The sequence below is a fragment of the Alligator mississippiensis genome, chromosome 2, assembly GCF_030867095.1.
Source record: "Alligator mississippiensis isolate rAllMis1 chromosome 2, rAllMis1, whole genome shotgun sequence".
NCBI classification, from domain to species: Eukaryota; Metazoa; Chordata; order Crocodylia; family Alligatoridae; genus Alligator; species Alligator mississippiensis.
The window spans coordinates 286,130,351-286,149,047 of record NC_081825.1 but is presented as its reverse complement, the minus strand read 5'-3'; the positions used below and the strand labels follow the sequence as shown (position 1 = coordinate 286,149,047).

The 18,697-nt window shown below is 47.5% G+C and overlaps 1 protein-coding gene across 2 annotated transcripts in view; it reads right to left on the bottom strand.

The window, feature by feature from the left end:
• TNFAIP2 (TNF alpha induced protein 2) overlaps positions 1–17,228 on the bottom strand; it is a 32,122-nt gene extending 14,894 nt beyond the window's left edge. The window contains exons 1-3 of one of the 2 annotated variants that reach the window (XM_006267952.4): positions 17,081–17,228; positions 6,366–6,792; positions 1,396–2,029 (exon numbers count right to left, since the gene is read on the bottom strand). In XM_006267952.4, coding sequence (XP_006268014.2) covers positions 1,396–2,029; positions 6,366–6,777 — 1,046 coding nt within the window. In that variant the 5' untranslated portion in view covers positions 6,778–6,792; positions 17,081–17,228. The remainder of the gene's footprint in view (positions 1–1,395; positions 2,030–6,365; positions 6,793–17,080) is intronic. The other variant, XM_059723251.1, reaches the window with a different exon arrangement.
• Between the last annotated feature and the right edge of the window lie 1,469 nt (positions 17,229–18,697).

Genomic DNA, 18,697 nt, shown 5'->3' with positions numbered 1-18,697 from the left:
ATAGAAGTCCCAAACTTGCCAGATCCTTTCTCCAGTCATAGTAGGAAGATGATCTGGATAGGGAGCCTGACATAGGCTGCCCAGCACATGGGACCTTGAGAAGTCACATCCATGATCATGTGTGAAGGCCTGCTGCCATGAGCCCATTGATTACTGAACAGCAAATGATGGACCTAAACAAGTTATTTCTGGCTGATTTAGACTCAAAACATTCCTGCTGTTATATTGTTTTGAGAGGAGGCCAAGAGCAGAAGATGCTCTCTAATGGTTTTAAGTCAACTGCAGATCTGCATGTATGTGAAGGGGCCAGGACCTCAGCTGCTGTGAACTAACTCAGCCTCAGGGACATTGAAAGGCAGCCAGGCAGTTTATTTATGTGGAGTGATGCCAATTTGCCACATGTATGAGGCAGTCAGTGGAGCTGTATTCACCTCCAATAGCGAAGGCTCAGTACCAAAACACCCTGAGATGCATGACCCAGTACTATGCATTAAAAATGGATGGGCCTGGGGTAGATGTCTTGACTTTTTTCCTTCAGCAGTTTGAGCTGGCCACTGCTTAGTGTGATGCACATAATTTCATGAACAAGAACGAGCCAATAAACAATACCTATAAGCAATGGGGAGTGCTCCCATGCCCAGCACAGACAGAATCATTTTCCATAAATTAACTATCTGCAGGTGACTGTACTAACTGATCTCTGTCTGTCAAGCCCCCAAGAAGCATCAGTTTCAGTTTTACTCTCTGGTTCAGCACTGAAAAAATGTCCCTTGATACTGTACATTATACATCACTGTAGCTTAACTCCTGGTATCAGCTAAACAAGCAGAGTTGATAGGGGTAGGTCATGGAGCCACAGAACCACCACTGAAACCATACCCATAAAACAGCAATTTAAGAAGCCAGAGATGCTTAAGATCACCAGGTGATGCTAGGAGTGGGATACAGCTACCACACCTGCTCTAGGAATAGTAGTATTATCTGTCCATTGACCAGACCATGTGATGCAGCCCAAAGGGTGCATAAATGAATGAGCGGTGGGACCAAGACTAGGTTATGAAACATATTAGTTTTTGCCCCCTTAGACCAACCATCAGGATGACTTCCTAAAAGCACTGCTTCCTCATGCACCTGCTTAGAGCAAAGGGAAGATTTTTGCCCTAAATATCCCCTACTGTATGCATCTTATTTAAAATGGGTCTTGCTCACGCATGATAAATGGCCATAGAGAATTCCTCTTTGCTGGACTCTCCCAGAGTTAGGATAGTTTCTGCCAAGCCCTCAACGCTGACAAGTGAAGCAAGGGGTAATGGACACCATGCATGTATTGCCCAGGAATGTGTGGCTGAAGTTCAGCCAACACTAGTAATACACGTGTGCAAAACTGTCACTTACTTGGGATAAAGGTTCTGCACCCAGCTGAGGATGAGATAAACATCTTTGTCTTCCAGCTCAAATTCTGCAATCATCTCTACCTGGGAAGCGAAGTAATCGTGATAGCACTCTGCATATGCACTGCACACGTTAAATTGCAGAGGATAAAGCTGTTTAATGTGTTGCACCACTATTGTCAAATCCTTTTTCATTGTCTTTCCCATGTGCAGGAAGTTAAGAGCTGTGGTGGAGAGGTTCTCAGTAGTGCCCTTGATCTCTTTCATACGCTCATCTGTAGACTTCTTCACTGTGTCCATCCAAAGCTCTTTCCATTTCCTGGGCCTGGAACTCAAGATTTTGTCAAATGGCTTCTCTGACTTGTATTTCTCATCCTCATTCTCCTGTTCTATTAGTGCCTTCACTGCATGCTGTAGTAGTTCTGGCCTCTTTTTGACTATGATGATTGAATCTCTTATGATGCTGAAGACTTTCTGCTTCAGAAGTTCATAGGCTTTCTCCACTTCATCCCTGTCTCTGGTCAGTTCCTCTTCGCTCTTGCCACTGCAATCTGTATGGAAGCCCCTTTCCAGGGCAATCAGATACTGAGCAGCATCAAAGAGTTTGTCATCCTCAATGAGCTCCACGATTTGTTCAGCTGTGGAAATAAGAAGAACTTTTGTACCCAGCAGCTTTGACTTAGGCTTCCATTTTTTATACAAACGTGATTCCAGTCATACTACTTGGTGGGCGCATCTACGTGTGCTATTAATGCAAATGAATAAACTCTGGTGCAGTTCGTACCAGTGCTTGCTGCTCCTGGGTGCAGCATTTACACAGCACACTGAGCTGGGCTGCAGCAGCCCCAGCTAGCAGGGAGCTCTGGGGGCCAGGCTGCCAGCCCAGGGCTCCTCCAACCCAGCTCAATGTACTGTGGAAGGGCTGGCTGGGGCACACTGGTGCTATAGTGTGGGGCTAGCCAGCAGGGAGCCCCCATACTGAAGCACCCTCATACCCCAACCAGCCCTGTCAGCATCTACACATGCACTGCAGTGCACTAAAAGACATTGCCTTAAGGTAGCACTTGTGTTTTACAGCATAGTTAATTAGTTTACTGAGGCGACTTTACTGCGGAGCTAATTAGACAACTCCACAGTAAATGTTGCATGTAGATGTGCCCAGTATTCAGTTTTATAGTGCTTCTCAAGCCAGTTAGGCTTCTTTGCAGTATGAAATATCATCCTACTGACTTTCAAAACCTATTAATGTTTCTGCCATTCCTCTCAGCAGAGGCAATGATATCCTCAGGGAGCAGTCATGTATTTAAACAAATGATGGGTTAATACTAATCCACAAATCAGGGTATTGAAGTTCTGAGCTAAAGACAACAATGATACCTCAGGGAAAACTGATTTTCTTCTTCATCCTACAGCATTTCTGAGAGTTGGGCCAGAATATTAATACTTGTAGCTCATCTGGCGAGCACCATCGTGGAAGATGGACAAAGTCAGAATAAAATGGGAATTGCCAAAGTTCTAGCTGGGCAAAAGAAAGTAAAACAAATAGCAAGAGGTTATTTAGCTATAGAATTAAATAGGAGAACAGGGAAGGAAAAAGACCCACAATGCAGTGAGGATGGGGTAGCAATTAAAGATGATAATCTAGGTGTGGTTCAAGGTTTAAATGAATATTTCACCCTCCTTCTCCATACACGGTTACATGAAATCCTGTTGGAACGGGAGGGGGACTAATGGGAATGAGCACAGAGAAATTGCCACATACAGGGAAAGAGCTTAACGTGCTTAAAGTGCTGGGGGCAGGGAGGAAGCAGAAGCTCTTTATCCCAGAATTGTGAAAGAACTGATGCCCACACAATTTGAAAACTGGAGGCAAAGATTATTAAGGAATCTATCAAAACAGGGATGGTGCACGTGACTCGCTAAAAACATGCGGGCACTACTAGGGAGGAAGTGATGTGATCACCTATAGGCCCTTTAGTCCAGCCACAGCTGCACACAAGATTTAGTCAACTGATTTACCAAACACATATCTAATCTGTTTGGCCTTCAGTAAAGCATATGAAGCAGAGCCACTTGGGAAAGGATAATTAAGACAGAAGTCAGTAAAAAAAAACTGTGAAGTAAGGGAAAGACTGAAAGGCAGATGAAGACAGTTTCCATTTTACTGCAACCTGTCAGTCTGAAGGGGTGGGGAGTTATTAATGGGATCTGCGCCAGATCCTCAAAGACTGGTCTTAGTTCATATTTTCATATTAGAGTTCTTTTTCATATTGGCACAAAAAGTAGGTGCCTCCCAATGACGTCTGATGGTACAAAGTCTGGATGCATAATTAAATAGAGATACAATGGTTTATTATATAGGAAGACTTGGATGGTATTGAGGAATAGAAATGAAATGTAATTTAATAGTAAAGTGTACCAGGTACAAATTTAAATTAAATAAAGTGCACTTAGGGACCATTTATAAGAATCTTTGCTACAAGTGATGGCTTTTCAGTAGGAAATGAGACCAGAGGAGAAAGGCTTAGAATAGTAATCAATTATGGGATAATTGCGAGCCAGTAATTTGAGGTCATGAAAAACACTAATGTAATCTGAGGATATACAAGACAAGATATTTCCAGTAGAGACAGTGAAGAATCAACGTCTGTGTATAAGGTGCCCATAAAACGGCTTCTAGAGTCTTGCATAGACTTCTGGCCACTCATTGTTTGAGCAACATGAACTCAAACTGGAATGTGTCCAGAGAAAGTTGACTCGGGAGGAAAAGGGCCACAGCGAGTCTATTATAAGGAGACCAAGGCAGTTTGTTTTATTTAACTTGGCAGAACAAAGGCTGTTGACAAATGCATCAGGAGCATAAACACCAGGGAGGCAAAATTCCTCCTGAAGCTAAAGGACAATCCTGGCACAAGAAGATCTCAAAGAAAAACAAGGCTGGAAGGAATCTCAAGAGAACATCTAGCCTGACCCCTTCTTCAAGGCAGGCTATGAGCTAGGATTTAAGAGGGAAATTTAGAGTTTAGACTGGAAAACAAGTAAGTTTAGGCTGGAAACTTAGAAGGTTTCTAACCTTCAGAGCACTGCAATTGTGGTACAGCTTTCCAGTAACAGTGTGGGCAAAAAAACCCCCAGCGAGGTTTAAAGTGCAGTTTGTGGATTATAGGATGTAGTTGTTCATGAGAGCAGAGGACTTGACTGACCCAGGAGGTCCCTTTTAGTCCTGCGGTTCACAGAAGGAGGCATTTCCCTAGTATCTGCTCCTTCGGCAGATCTCGTACTGTGCTAGAGGGGCTGCTGTGGTAGGAAGCTGCTCCCAGCAAACATCAGTCCATTCCTACACCCCGCCTTACAGGAACAGGGCTTTGGGGACCTTACTGCTTTGAGGAGTAACTGGAAGCAGGTGGTGTCCACCTGGTCTTGGGGCAGAATGGACACTGGCTATTGGTTGTGGCACCTCCAGATACCCTTATGCTTAACACTCCCACACTGTCAAACCTACTGGCCCTAATCTTGTATAAATAACTTTACTTTGGACAACTGCAAACAAACTGTACAGAACTGTAACAGGTCAGCAAGTGGAAGGATAGGCCAATGCAGTTGGCCTTAACCTGTGGGCTGTGGAGATGCTGCGAGTGAGCTGCAAGAGTGCCTGTGGCAGGGAGTCGGAGGACACCTCCTCTGAACGTTCCTGCTGCCAGACTCCACTGCATGTGCTAGCTCCAGCATGGCAAGCAAGAAGCTCTGCAACGTGACCTCCTCAGCAGCACCTTTGCTGGAAGGGGGAGCTAACTGGCTTGCATGCAGCGCTGGGGAAATATGGCCATGCCGTTTCCATTCTGGAGCTAGTGGGTATCTCTGCTGCCGGCCTGACAAGCAGACCACATGCTTTCGGGCTAGGAACAGGGTGGGGAAAGATGGGTTTGAGGCAGGCTGAGGAACAGCAGGAGGCAGTGGGGCTGGAAGGGAAGAAGTGGGCTCTGGGTTGTGCAGGGAATTGGTGAGCCACAGGATCTGAAAGGTTGAGACCCACTGGCCTAGAAGCTATAGGTATTTCTACACTGTGGTGCCAGAAACTTCAAGTCTTGAAGCCCAGGCAGTAAGTCCTACTCTGCCCACCTGTTCCCTCACATCACAGCCTGGGTTCATAGACATTAGGGCTGGAAGGGACATTGGGAGATCACTGGGTCCAGCCCCCTGCCCCAGGGGCAGGAAGTCAGCTAGGGTCAGAGGATCCCAGCAAGGTAAGCATTCAAATGTTTCTTAAAAGTGTCCAGAGTAGGTGCTTGAACCACCTCTGGGGGGAGTCTGTTCCAGGGCTTGGGGGCTCGGACAGTAAAGAAGTTTTTCCTTATGTCCAGCCTAAAATGGTCTTGCAGGATTTTGTGACCATTGGACCTCGTCATCCCCTGGTATGCTCTGGTGAACATGTGTTCCCTCAGATCCTGATGCACACCCCTTCTGTATTTATGGCCTGCCACCAAGTCACCCCTGAGCCTTCACTTCTCCAGATTCAAGAGTCCCATAGCTCTTAGCCCCTCCTCATAAGGCCTGTTCTTGTGCCCTCTGATCATGCGTGTGGGCCTCTTTGGGACTCTCTCAAGCTTCTCCAAATCCTTCCTGAATTGTGTTCACTGGGGCATCCTCACTGCCTCATTTCAGGGGTTGGAGTGGGTTAGGTAGGGCTTACTGTCTCAGTGACTAAGCTGAGCTCTCTCTTACCACAAGTAGATGTACCCTGTGGCACGGGCCAAAGTCAGGAAACTTGGTTCCATCTCTGCCACAGCTGCAGAGCCCATCCAGCCCCTTGGGAAGTCACTTCCTCCAGCCATGCCAGTTTTTCTGATGGGGTGAGGACTTCCCTACCCATAGGGGAGTTGTAGGGATCAAATCCACTAATGATTGTGTGGTGCCGAGCTACTATAAAGCTGAGGGCCAGGGAAGCAAGGAGGTAGATAGAGGAGGCAGATGTACCTGTGAGAGGCTTGTCCTCTTTCTTTTTCATGTCCTCTTTCTTTTTCGTGTCCTTTTCTTTTGGATCAGTTTTCCTTATGCCACCCGAAATATTGAAAAACTCTTTGAGTTTCCCTTTCACTCCTCTTTTCTGGGGACTCTCTCTCTGCTCAGGTGTGCCGGCACAGCTCCCGTTGGCTTCTCTAAGAGGCGCAGGCGAGAGCTGCGGAGCAGACTCTCGTCTGTTGCTCTTCATTTTCATTGGGTCTTTTGAGCAAGTCTCCTTTCCAGCTGGTTCAAAAGACACTGAATCTGGCTCGGATTCCAATGACGTAGAAGGTTTCCCAGTTGGCTTGTCTTCGGTAGCATACTCTTTAGGCATTTTCCATGGCCCAAGAGGACCATTATGGAAAAAGGGCATCATTTTGATCATCTTCTTGCTTTTAGCCTGTAAATTACAGTAAGAATTTGTCAGGCTATTGTGTTTGTATTAAAACAGCTCAAAGTTGGAGGCTAAGTCCTGTTACAAAAAGACAAGTATACATGCTTGCTATGGAGCGCTGGGCACATCAGCTCGCGTGCAGAGCAGAGCAGACTCAATTAATTGAGTCTGGCACATTGGAGCAGGCAAATGTATGTGTATAAATGCCCAGAGGTACTCGATTTAATGCGTGTTAATTAAAGTGTGTTAATGCACGTGCCCCGAGTGTAGAAGAACAGGCTATTTATACCTGCAGTGCAGCAACAGGATTCCCTTGTATTACCTTGTATTAGCAGGACGGTATTTATTATTCTAAAGCCAAAGGTCTTAGTAAAAAATGTGGCCTCGATACACTTTATGCTCCACAAACAAAATACAACATGCCCCTGCTACAACCGATATACTGTAGGCTATTATGATCCCTTCTTAAATGTGCCCTTGAAATGATAAGATACATCATTTCCAGAGAAGTGTTTTTGGTGCAGCTACCATATCTAAAAACGATACATCTTGTTGACTGTTGTGAAACTTTCCCAAATTAGCTCATCCTGTGAACTGACCTCTACCTTCCACTTGTTGCTCGGAAGGGACAGGTTTAACATCACAGTTGAGTCTTGACCTTCAAGACAATAGCTTGAAAGTGTGTGGAAAGCAAATTCTAGAGTCAAAAGTTACCCTTGGAGAGCACTATGCTACGGCAGGGAACGAGAGAGATTTTCTGAAGCCAGGCAGGCCCTAACCATATAGGACTCTTCCATTACTACTCAGTGAAGTTAACACCACTGCCTAGCACTGCGGTGCTCAGAGTGAAAAATCCAGCTCCTGTCAAAGAGTAGGAAGCATGCTCTAGCAGCAGGGGTCAACCTTTTTGGTAGACTTACTACAAAGTAAGTCCCAGCCTCTCCTGAAGTGCCACTCCCACCTCCTTCCCCTACCTGGTCTGCCACTCTGTTTTCTGCTCCCTGCCTGTTCTCCATGCTCAGTCTGCTGCTCTGCTTTCCACTCCCTGCCCTTGCCCTCCCTGATCTGCTGCCCGCTACATGCAAAGACTGCCTGTGCCATGGGTTGGTCACACCTGTTGTTAGAAAATTAAAGCCAGGTGGATTTGGTTCTCTTTTGAACTTGCTAACCACAATGGGGTCCTGTCCTGTGGTGGGGGATCCCAAGTGCAATGCACACAAAACCAGGACAAAAACGCACCCAAAAACTCTTAAAAAAACACCTCTAAGTTTCTAGCTTATTAAAAATATGTTGCAGATCATAGTTCAGATAAACTAATGCAGTGTTTTGTATGGACAGGTACTAATTCTGTCTTTGCTGGTAAATCTTGAAGCACAAGAACAATGGGGCTGCATGGTGATAAGGGAGGGGAGATTGTTAAAGCACACAAGGAGTGCCACAAGGATTGTTATGAAGCCCTCCAAGTAACCTTCATCAATGTATGCCATATGACTCAGGAACACGCATCATGACATACACTGGCCCACTGTTCTACAACAAAGGAGGTACTGATACCAATTTGTGGATGGGGAAGTGCAGTTGGCTGGAAGAATATGGCTCTCTTAATTCTTATATTGTCATCACTCAAAACAAGCTGGTCGTGAATGGTGAGTTTGGGGAGAACTGCGACACAAGACTGACTGTCAAAGGTCAACTTCACATCACTAGAGCATGTTCCTACCCTGTCCTTTGACTGAACAAGTAGCCTTCGGGGCTTAGAAGGCCTAATGATGTTGCACACAGACAATGCAACAAAAGGCGTTTCCTGATTTCTTTTTGGGTGGAAGAAGTCCACCTAGTGCTCACGTTACAACCAGCCTAAACACGTAGGAAAATACCCAAGGTAATCAGCTTACAAGTGTGCCTTGTTTTAAAGGCTCATTCAACTGAAGGGGACTGCGGAGATTTTGCTCAAGTGAGTGCTTTCCAAATGATCAGAAAAAAAACCCAAAAGCTTCTGATAAACTTAATCAACACAATCAAATAAGCCTAATAATTCCCTGGATCTTGACTGAAAGACAGGGCTTCCTCGGACATGCAGATGCACTGGTTTCTCCACCAGAATGAAAAAGATTGTGAAAACAGGTTTCGAATGAAGTGATTCTTTCAGGCCATTGTTTGTGGTGGCTGACTTCGCCCACTCAGGAAGAGAAAGAAGGAACCGAAGCAGCAGAATTTGTAGGGAAGTAGTGCTTCTTATTGCTTTAAACAATGGATATAACTTTTCCGTGGGGGATTCCCACCCCTCCATTGCTGCAGCTCACATTAATTGGACTAAGGCACTGCAGGAAAAAAAAATAACACTCGGACTCTTATCAGAAGTCTTCCCCTTTTGCTACTGCTAGGTAGATGGATGCTCAAGAGTTCTTGCTTTTGCAAGATCAGTCCCTTAGCCTCCACCTTCCTATGTAAGGAGACTTGTCTGGATCTTACATTACAGGCTCAAATGCATACCTGATATAATATCAGGAGTGAATATGGTTCTGGGTAGGTGCATCCTTCCCTGCCTGTTCAACCGTGGAATCAGTTACAAGAAACCTTGCTCCCATGGACTGCTGTAAACAAGTTGTATTTTTTTTTGTTCTAAATAGACAAGGCATTTCTCCATTTGCTCTGTTCAAGGGGAGGAAAAAAAATCAAGTTTATGCCTTTTATTTCATAGACATTAGGACTGGAAGGGACCTCGGAAGATCATCGAGTCCAGCCCCCTGCCCAAAGGGCAGGAAGTCAGCTGGGGTCATAGGATCCCAGCAAGATGAGCATCCAGTTTCGTCTTGAAGGTGTTCAATGAAGGCGCTTGAACCACCTCCGGTGGCAGGCTGTTCCATTTATTGCTATGATGGATGAAAATTTGTAAAATGGATTTTGCTTGTTTTTATAACGATAAGCCAGATAGCATCTGTCCTTGAAAATGCTGGGAACTGGAGGACTAGCAACCTGGCATTAGAAAAGGCAAACAGGGGAAGAAGACAAAAAGACGCTTACTTAGAAATATGTGGGACATTTTTGGAATTTTCTTTAAAACCAACAACAAAAACCCCTTTTCCTTCCCCTAAACCAGAAAGCTTGAGAAATTCTTTTGACTACTGAAGGTAAGCGCAAGTTCTAGGAGCTAACAGTTAGGAATAAATTTGGAATAAATTCAAAATCTAAAAGCAGAGACGGTTAAAAAATAAACAGTACTCAATACAGTACTCCTGATGTTTCTAAGGTCCAGCAAAACGTTTAAAAACCCAGTGCAGCTTTGCTTACTAGACAGAGCACTGGACCAAAACTCAAGAGAAGCGGGCTCTATGCCCGACTACCACTGTGCTGCTGGGTGATAGTGGGGTAAGTTGTCTGGCGTGCCCCTCTTCCTCCTCCCCATGCCTCTTCTCCCCTTCTCTCAAAGAAGCACTTGGAGAGCCACTGATGACAAAGCACTGCATATGAGCGAGGTTAATGTAGCATCCTATTAAGTGCCAAATTGTTTCTCGGAAATGAAGCAAGCTTCTTCTCACTCCAGTAATTAGCAGTTGAGACCCAACTTCCCCTATGAGCCTGAAAGATGGATACAGTTTATATAATTAAAAGTGGCACCATTTCCATGGTGACCACACCCTGAGTGGGAAGCATTTATGACCAGGGGTTTTTCCAACTAGAGGAGGCACCAATTTCGCAGGGAGATCTGGGGGCTGGCTGCCATTTTCATGGGCTGATTGTAGTAGGCCCTCCCACACCTCTGGCCAAGGGGCCCTGGTGGCCCCACTCCTCGCCACTGATTGGTTGCAATTTCTACAACATCTGCAAAATTGCAATTTTAGTAGGTCCCTATTTATGACTATGATTATTTCTTACACAACAGGCAGAGTTAACTGGTAGCCAGAATTGGAGCTGAGTGCATACAGAACCCAAGTCAAGTAACAACACGATAAAGCTGGCTCTTGCTACTGGCAGGTATTTGGTGCTGAGGCAAATAGCCAAACGATCATCCCTCATCCCCCAAAGAGGTTGCATAAGTAGCTTCGTGTTCCCCACCACATCCGGTACTGTACCCGAGGGGTTTGGTGGTAAGTTAGATATGGTGGGCTGGAGCAAAGGAAATGTTTCAACCAGGTCTGGGCTGGTAGAATCTGAGAACATGGACTCCGTATTCATTGCTTTTCTTCCCAGAGCAAACAGCCATCAGGGTAGTCATCAGTTTTGACAACTGTTTCCTTAAATACTGCTATACAGCATGTGTTTATTTTGGCAAACAAGAAAAAGGGCTAGAATGTAGAAAAACAAGTGTGGTAATTGTGGCGGGACAGTAGGGGGTGCTCCTGCATTGAGCCACCCACCTCACTGCACCCGACCACCTTCCAGGCTCCAAGTGCCTCCCTGGGGGTGCCTCACGTCTGGCTGACCCCCATCCTAGAGCACACCCGCTAGCCTGGGGTAACAACTACCACCACCCAGGGCTGGGCTTGATTCTGGCTCTGCGTCCCCTGGGTAACGCAGACCTAGTAGCCCTCGAGGGTACTTGACTCACTTCAAGCACTTGGGGGTGCTTCCCTCAGTCGGAAGCACAAGTAGTGGTCTCCCTTAGTCAGCCAAACCAAGGGGACCCCAAGGCATAATCTAGACCCACACCCAAAAAGTCTCCCACGCTAGGTACAAAGGAGAACTTTACTGGTTACAAGGGGTAGGGTTGGAATAGGGTACAAGGTAGAGCCATATCAGAGAAATCCCATAGAGCAAACTGGCATGGCTGGGTAGCCTTTGATCACACAGCTGACTTACTGCAAGCTATATATCTAGTTAGATCTCAGGTAGCGTACTCACAAGTATCATCCAGAGGCAGGTGGAGATTCCCTCTGGAGGCAGGCAGTTCCTTGATCATGAGTTTTGAGAGAGAGAGCAAGTTTCAGATGGTCCAGCTCTTCTCTCTCTCTCTCTCTCTCTCTCTCTCTTGAGTCTTCCTCAAGGCTGCTTCCCCCCTTCCTGGGCAGTCCTTAACTTATATAGCTCTTCTGACCTCATTTACCTGGTCCAATGGAGGCCAGCACCTGTTGGCTGTCAGCCAGCCAATCTGAAATGCATCACTAGTTGCTGGGCAGACTGAGAGTCTCTAGCTCCCCAGGAAGCCCAAGCCCACCCAGGTATGTGATACCAGTCACCTAGGCAGAGGGAGCAGGTTTCCCCCCTCTCTCAGGAATGTATCCAACTCAGGTTACCTAGAGATAATGTAAGGTATGTATCCTCTGCTGGGCCCATCCTAACCAAACTGTCACAGAGCAGAGTTTTTGGGGAAAAAGAGAGGTGGCCTTCTGCCACACTTCCCACAGAGGTGGCCTTCTGCCACAGTAACTAGTGTCCTCAGAAGTTTTGCTGGCTTTTCCCCTCTTCTGTTTCCCACTCAGATCCTGCCAGTATTCTCAAGAATTTCTCAGTGTTTTGTGTTTTTAATGATTTCATTCACCTTTAACCTTCTACAATGCAGGGACCTGAACTTAGCTGAGTTAGTTGTATATACCTCTTTCTTCCAGTTGTGACACTGTGGAATTGATCTCATGATGGCAATGTGGAAATGCAGTAATTTCTGCAAGGGCTAGTCTAGATTTAATTTTTCCATTGATTGGGGATTGGACTAGATGACCTATGAAGGTCCCTTCTGGGCCTACTTTTCTATGATTTACTTAAGTCAGTAGGACAGTTGATTGCACTGGAGAGAAACAGTGGCTTGAAAGAATTATTCCATTCTAAACCTGCTTACACTATCTTGCACTTGCATGTCAAGGCCATCCCTGCATCTTAGCCAAGGTGCCAGGAATTATTGGGTTCATTTGATTTTGGCATGGGCAGGGCACCAACATATCAGGGCTGCTCAGCACCACAAAGAAGTGGGAGAAGGGAAGACAGCCGCAGCTGGACCTGCATCCTGGTGACCAAAGAGGGCAGGGGGAGCTTTAATTTTCCATGACTAAAAATCCCCAAATCAAATGCCAAAATTTATAGGTACTTAGAATTTATTTTATTATAGTGATCAAGGCACTGTCAGGCTTCCTTCCAAAAATTGCTTTAAAAATTATAAATATATCAATGGGTTTAGGTTGTAGCCGTGTTGGTCTTAGGACATAGGCAGACAAGGTTCCTTGGGTGAGTTTGATCTTTTATTAGACCAACCCAAATAGTTGGAGAAAAGTTATTAAGCAAGCTTTCGGGTTCAAAAACCCTTCGTCAGGCTAAGGAAGTTTCAGCAGTTGGTGTTTGCTCCACCCAGGAAGAGCACACACCAACTGATGAAACTTCCTTAGCCTGACGAAGGGTTTTTGAACCTGAAAGCTTGCTTAATAACTTTTCTCCAACTATTTGGGTTGGTCTAAGAAAAGATATCAAACTCACCCAAGGAACCTTGTCTGCCAAATATATCAATAAAATTTTGTCTTTAAGTGATACTTATGTATATAGTTCTGTTTCATTTTAAATCACAGAAAAACACAGATGGGGGGGGAGGGGGAGGGGGGTTAATCTGAGAGTTTGCCATTTTTAAACAGTGAAAACCAGGAGCCCAGGGGATCACAATTACCTGTGCTAGCTAGACTTAAGCTAGCACAGGATACACTTACCCATGCAGCAACCAAGCCTTAACTTGCTGTGTAGACATCCCTGCATGGACACTGGCACCCACATCACATGGGAAGTCAACAGGATTTGAGTTCCTAAATACTCAAATCAGTTTTGAAGATAGGAGTTACCCTCAGGCATTTAAGCCCTTGTAAAATTTTACTTTAAGGTCTTGAGCAGACCTACCCTGGGGTGATCTACACCTGGTTTCCATCCACTATGTAAATGGCTCCGAGATCAGGAAAAGAGGTGTGCACGTGCCCAGGGTAGTGCATATAGCAGGCAGCTGCCACTGTGCCTTGCTGCTAGACAGCAGGGGAGCAAAGTAGCGTGCTTGCCTTTTGCAAGCTGCTACTTAGGATCAACATAGACACACCAAACTTAAACTGCTGTAAATGACACAAGTACAGTTTTCACCCTGATTCAGGTAATTCACCTGATTTGAGCAAAGTTACTGCAGACCCCTGAACTGAGGCATCTGTCCAGTTTTTTTTTACCCCAGTATTATGCTGCTTAAACTAGTTGAAACACTTGGGCAGTATTCTGTTTCACCCAGCAGATTAACAAAATGCAGTGAAGTACTTTATCATGAGTTAGCACATTTTCTATTTAGATTGTAATAACCATTTATATAACTTAGCAAGTTCTCAGCTGTCACATTGATGCTTCCTGTAATCTAAATATATACTGTACTACCTCACCAGAGTTTACGCTAGCTCCCAGTCCTACAGCGGTGATCCAACGAAATCAGCTGATTCCTTTTCAGGTCTCAGCTTCAGGATTGCAGGGGTGGCAGACTAAAGCTCTGGCTGCAGCATGGGGACTGGTCGTCACCCTGGCACAGCACAGGAGCCTGGTTGGGCTCTCCCCCGAACACTTGCTGGTTGAAGGTCCCTTCCAGCCCTACTTTTCTATGATTTACTTAAGTCAGTAGAAGAATTGATTGCACTGGAGACAGCAGACCCGAGCAGGACACGGGGCCCAGGGCAAACCAGCCCATGTGGGGTCCCGTCCCCACTCCGATCCCACAGGCTCTGGACCCGAAGAAGCTGCCACTGCCATTAGTGGCATCAGCAGTGGGGGAAGGGGAGATAGTGAGCAGCTGGATGTGGAGCTGCAGCTCCACCCAGCTCCGCAGGGCCTCCCAAAGCACAGGGCCTGGGGTGGTTGCTCCGATTTCCACCCCCCCGCCGCTTTCAAACAGTGGCTTGAAAGAATTATTTAATTCTAAACCTGCTTACACTACCTTACATTTGCAAGTCAAGGCCATCCCTGCATCTCAGTCAAGGTGCCAGGAAATATTGGGTTTGGACAGTGTGGTAAGGAGGCTGAGGCCCATGCTACTTCATCCGTTTCTCCCCCTCCCCCCCATCATGAAGCAAACTGACGTTAATTGCCTGGTACCAACTGAAGATACTGCTTGCCCAAAAAGGTGCAACTTTTTAGATGAACAGAGCACCCTTTGGCATTAGCTTTCACACTGTGATGCATGGATGCTTGTATTTTAAATGCATTTAACTTGTGCCAAGGGTAACATCTAACACCACTGTTACATTACCTCCAAGTTACTCCACTTATATGGGAGCGATTCTATTCCCTGGACATTAGGAATAGGGTTGCCCTCCAGAGACTCTCAGACTTGCCCCATGCAAGGGGAGCAGTCTACCAGCCCAGAATTAGTCTCAAGCAGTGCCTTTGCCATCCACTAAGTGAAATAAAATTTGTCCTTTGTCTGCCCAGGGCTTAAGTCACTTTGTGTTGTTTGGAAAATCCGCACTAATGGCCCCATCATGGAGGAGGGAAAAGAAAAAAAGTGAAGAGAAGCATATTACAAACATTACAGAGTCTGTTAGCATGGAAAGTGCCTGCTGCTGCTAACTGTCTCTTGGAGACAGTATTTCAACAGGGTGTCACTTCAAGCTATTATTCCTCTTACCATCGCGGCCATAGGCATGAGCTGCTAGAATGTAGGGTTGCATTTCAACACTAAAGTTTTCCTAGGGCCAAACTCTGCTCTGAGAGCCGAACCAGCTCCGCCGCTGTGGGAGATGCATTGCGTGTTCTTTAGAACAATTTAGCCACAAAAGCTTGGACAACGTGCTGACCTTTAAACAAATTACATTTCTACATCTTGCGCTCTTGCCAGGCTGCCTCCCATAGGTACATTCAAGAAGTCAGTCAGTTTGTTTCCTCCCCACCCACACAACTTTCTGGATTTATGCTGTCTTCGATGTTGTAACTAGAAACATGCAAGGACCTCATGAGCAGACAAAGATTAAGGAAAGGCAAGTGCAATACGTGGTTAGAATACAGTTCAGCATAGCATCCGCTGTATGCCTCTGTTTCCACTGAGCGGGGCTAACACTTCCTTCAGACTGATACCAACAGGGTGCTGCTGCCAACCTCACCTTATTCAACGTGCCAAGAACGCAGGGAAGTTAGCCCCGCTCAGTGGAAACAGAGGCATACAGCACTTAAGGACCAGGTTTCAAAACAAACCAAGACACCCAAGAGAGCAGGCCATGACTGGCAGACTGCCCCATGCTCGTCTCTCTGGGGAAGGACCCAGACTTGATTGCCAGCCATGAACTCTAATCACAAGATTATTCTTCCTCTCTCTGCAAGAGCATCAGGGAGAAGCCCTTGAGATCAAGAAATAATTGAAACAAGTATAGGGTATTTAGCTCTGGAGCTGAACACACCCTTCTCTTACGGCCCTCAACCCCCTCATGGCCACCATGGCGGTTGAGGGGGCCTCCCTCCTCCCCTTAGGTGTATGGCTGGATTGCACAAGAGGTAGGACATGTTCTCTCCAAGTGGAGAAGATCTCCAGATGGAGAATCACCTTCCAGTTGTGTGCCAAAGGTGTTCAGTGGGGTGCTACAGCACATCATAGCATATATTAGCTGTCCATTATGTTAAAAAAAAACAAAAACCAGCAGGCTCCAGGTAGCAAATGTGCTTCCTCCTCCCTGCCACCCCTGTGCTGCTGGGCTCAGCGGCACACCACGTTTCCAGTGAAATGGGATGGGAATCTGTGAAGATGGCTGGAAGCACTAGTAAAATCCAGCAGGATCCTGGTGCCAAACCCTGGCTCTTGTCCTGGGCTTGGGGGGTCTGGAGCTGTAGAGACAGCTCCACTTGGTGTCAGCTTGTGTCCTGGAAGCTGAGCAGCAAAGCCTGCCTGCTCTCTCCAGAGCCAGGCAAGGGGCTGGTGCTTTTGGTGTTGCCAGCAGAGCCCAGGGGAAGAAAGGAGGGCAGGGGGGTGTTTCTCCATTATTTAAGCCTTATTTAAGCGTTGTTGGGTGTAGCCGCGTTGGTTTAAGGACACAGGCAGACAAGTTTCTTCGGGTAAATGTGATATGTTTTATTAGACCAACTAAACATGCCTGAAGGGTGGGCGTTTGCGCTCGAAAACTTGCAAACAACAGTTTTCCCAATTATTTAGCCGGTGTAATATAAAATATCACATCTACCCAAAGAACCTTGTCTGCCTATCGAAACTTTGAAATCGGGGCTGTATCTTGCCGGGCTCCAGTTACCTCCCGGTGCCAGATCCCTTGTAGCAGGAGCCGCGCGTCTTGGACACCAGCTCCCAGATCTGGCAAGACCAGTGCCGCAGAACCCGCTCCTGCCCTTCGCTCCCTGCCGCATCCTCCGGCTGACTTACCGCGCGCTAAGGTCAATCGCCGGGGCTGGGGCCGCGCTGTGCCGCTCGCTGCGCCGCCGCCGCTGGATGCCCGCATGGGCGCCGCGGCCGGGGATATAGGAGCGGGCCGGGGCCGGGGCCGGGGCTGGGGCGGGGCCGAGGCAAGCCCGGAGTTTCCGCGCCAGCCCCGCGCCCGCGGGAGGGAGCCGAGCGCTCCACGCGGGCCCGCGCCGCGCCGACCTGATTGGCCGCAAGTCCGCGCGGCGTCATAAAGGCAGCTACGTTCCGATCGGCGCGTTGGGCAGTTGCATTTTGACGTCATAGTAGGCTCCCCTGCCCCTTAAACGGCTGCTGCGAGCGGCGAGGAGCCAGGCAGCGCCTCGCGGGGCCCGGCGGGGTGGGGCGTGGGCAGCCTCACCCCCCGGGGCTCCCGGCGGGCAGAAAGTCCGGTCCCCGCATAACCCAGGCAGGCAGGAGCCGGCTGCGCAGCCCCCGGGACCCAAGCGCCTTCCCCCGCGCGTGGGGAGTGAGCAGGGCGGCTTTGGGAGGAAGGTCATGCCAGGGTGCCATAAGGATCAGAAAGCAGCAAGTTGCCCGGGGCAGGCAGGGAGATACTTGCCGCTTGGCTCCCTTCCCGGGTGCCTCTTGCCATTGGGGAAAGCGAGGCCACAGCTCCCTTCCCTTCCCTTCCCTTCCCTTCCCCAGCTGTTTCATGCCCCCGTGTGAGGTGCAGTCAGCAGGAGCTGGAAGGCACCTCTGTGAGTTGGACTGTCCCTGCGCCCAGCCTGGTGCACTCAGAGAAGCAGGTGGGACGCAGGGGTACGGAATTAGGGAAGGTGCTGGGCTGGGCAGGCCCGAAGAGACAGCGAAGGTGCCGTGCTGTTGCGGTGCTGTCCTGCTCGCGACCAGCCCAGACTTCCTATTCATACAGCTTCACTGTCGGCATACGCCAAGCTTGGCAGAACAGGGATGAGGATTGATGGCTGTGCCCTCGCCCGCAGGAGTGTCATCCAGCTCCAATACTCAGGCCAGGCACAACTGGTAAGGCAACATGACCGATGAAGATGCACTTCTTTGTGAAACAAGTGGGGGAAAGACCCCAAGTCTTCTTTCCATTATCCCATCAGCCATCTCTTCAGGGCTCTCCCTTGACCAGCTGCTGCTGCGTTTGTTTGTGTCGCATCATTTTCACTTACAGAAGCTAATTCCTGAGCTCATACAGGCTGCAGTGCTGAAAGGAGAATTTCAGAGGCCAGTGCTTGTCAACAAGGGTGGACGGAGCAAGAATGCATGAAAAGGCTGATTTGGTCATAACTGTCACCTACCAGACTGCTACTTCCTGCCTCCCACCTAAGGCTTTCCAAACAGTCCACGGGAATCCTCGTCTGGACTTCCATAGATAATGGGAACAGGGAAATTGTAAAACTGGAAGGGCCTTGAGATGGTGCTGGACCAAACCCTTTGCACTGGTACAGATCCATACAGAGTCTTCTATTTATTTTCTTAAGTTAAAATATTTAGAGGGTTCTTATTTTTGTTTTCAAGCTGGAGCTTATCCCCCAGTTGTACTGTATTAGGACACTGGTTGTCACTGCTGTCATTTTTCCAAGCAGAAGTCTGTACATGAGCGCAGAGGCT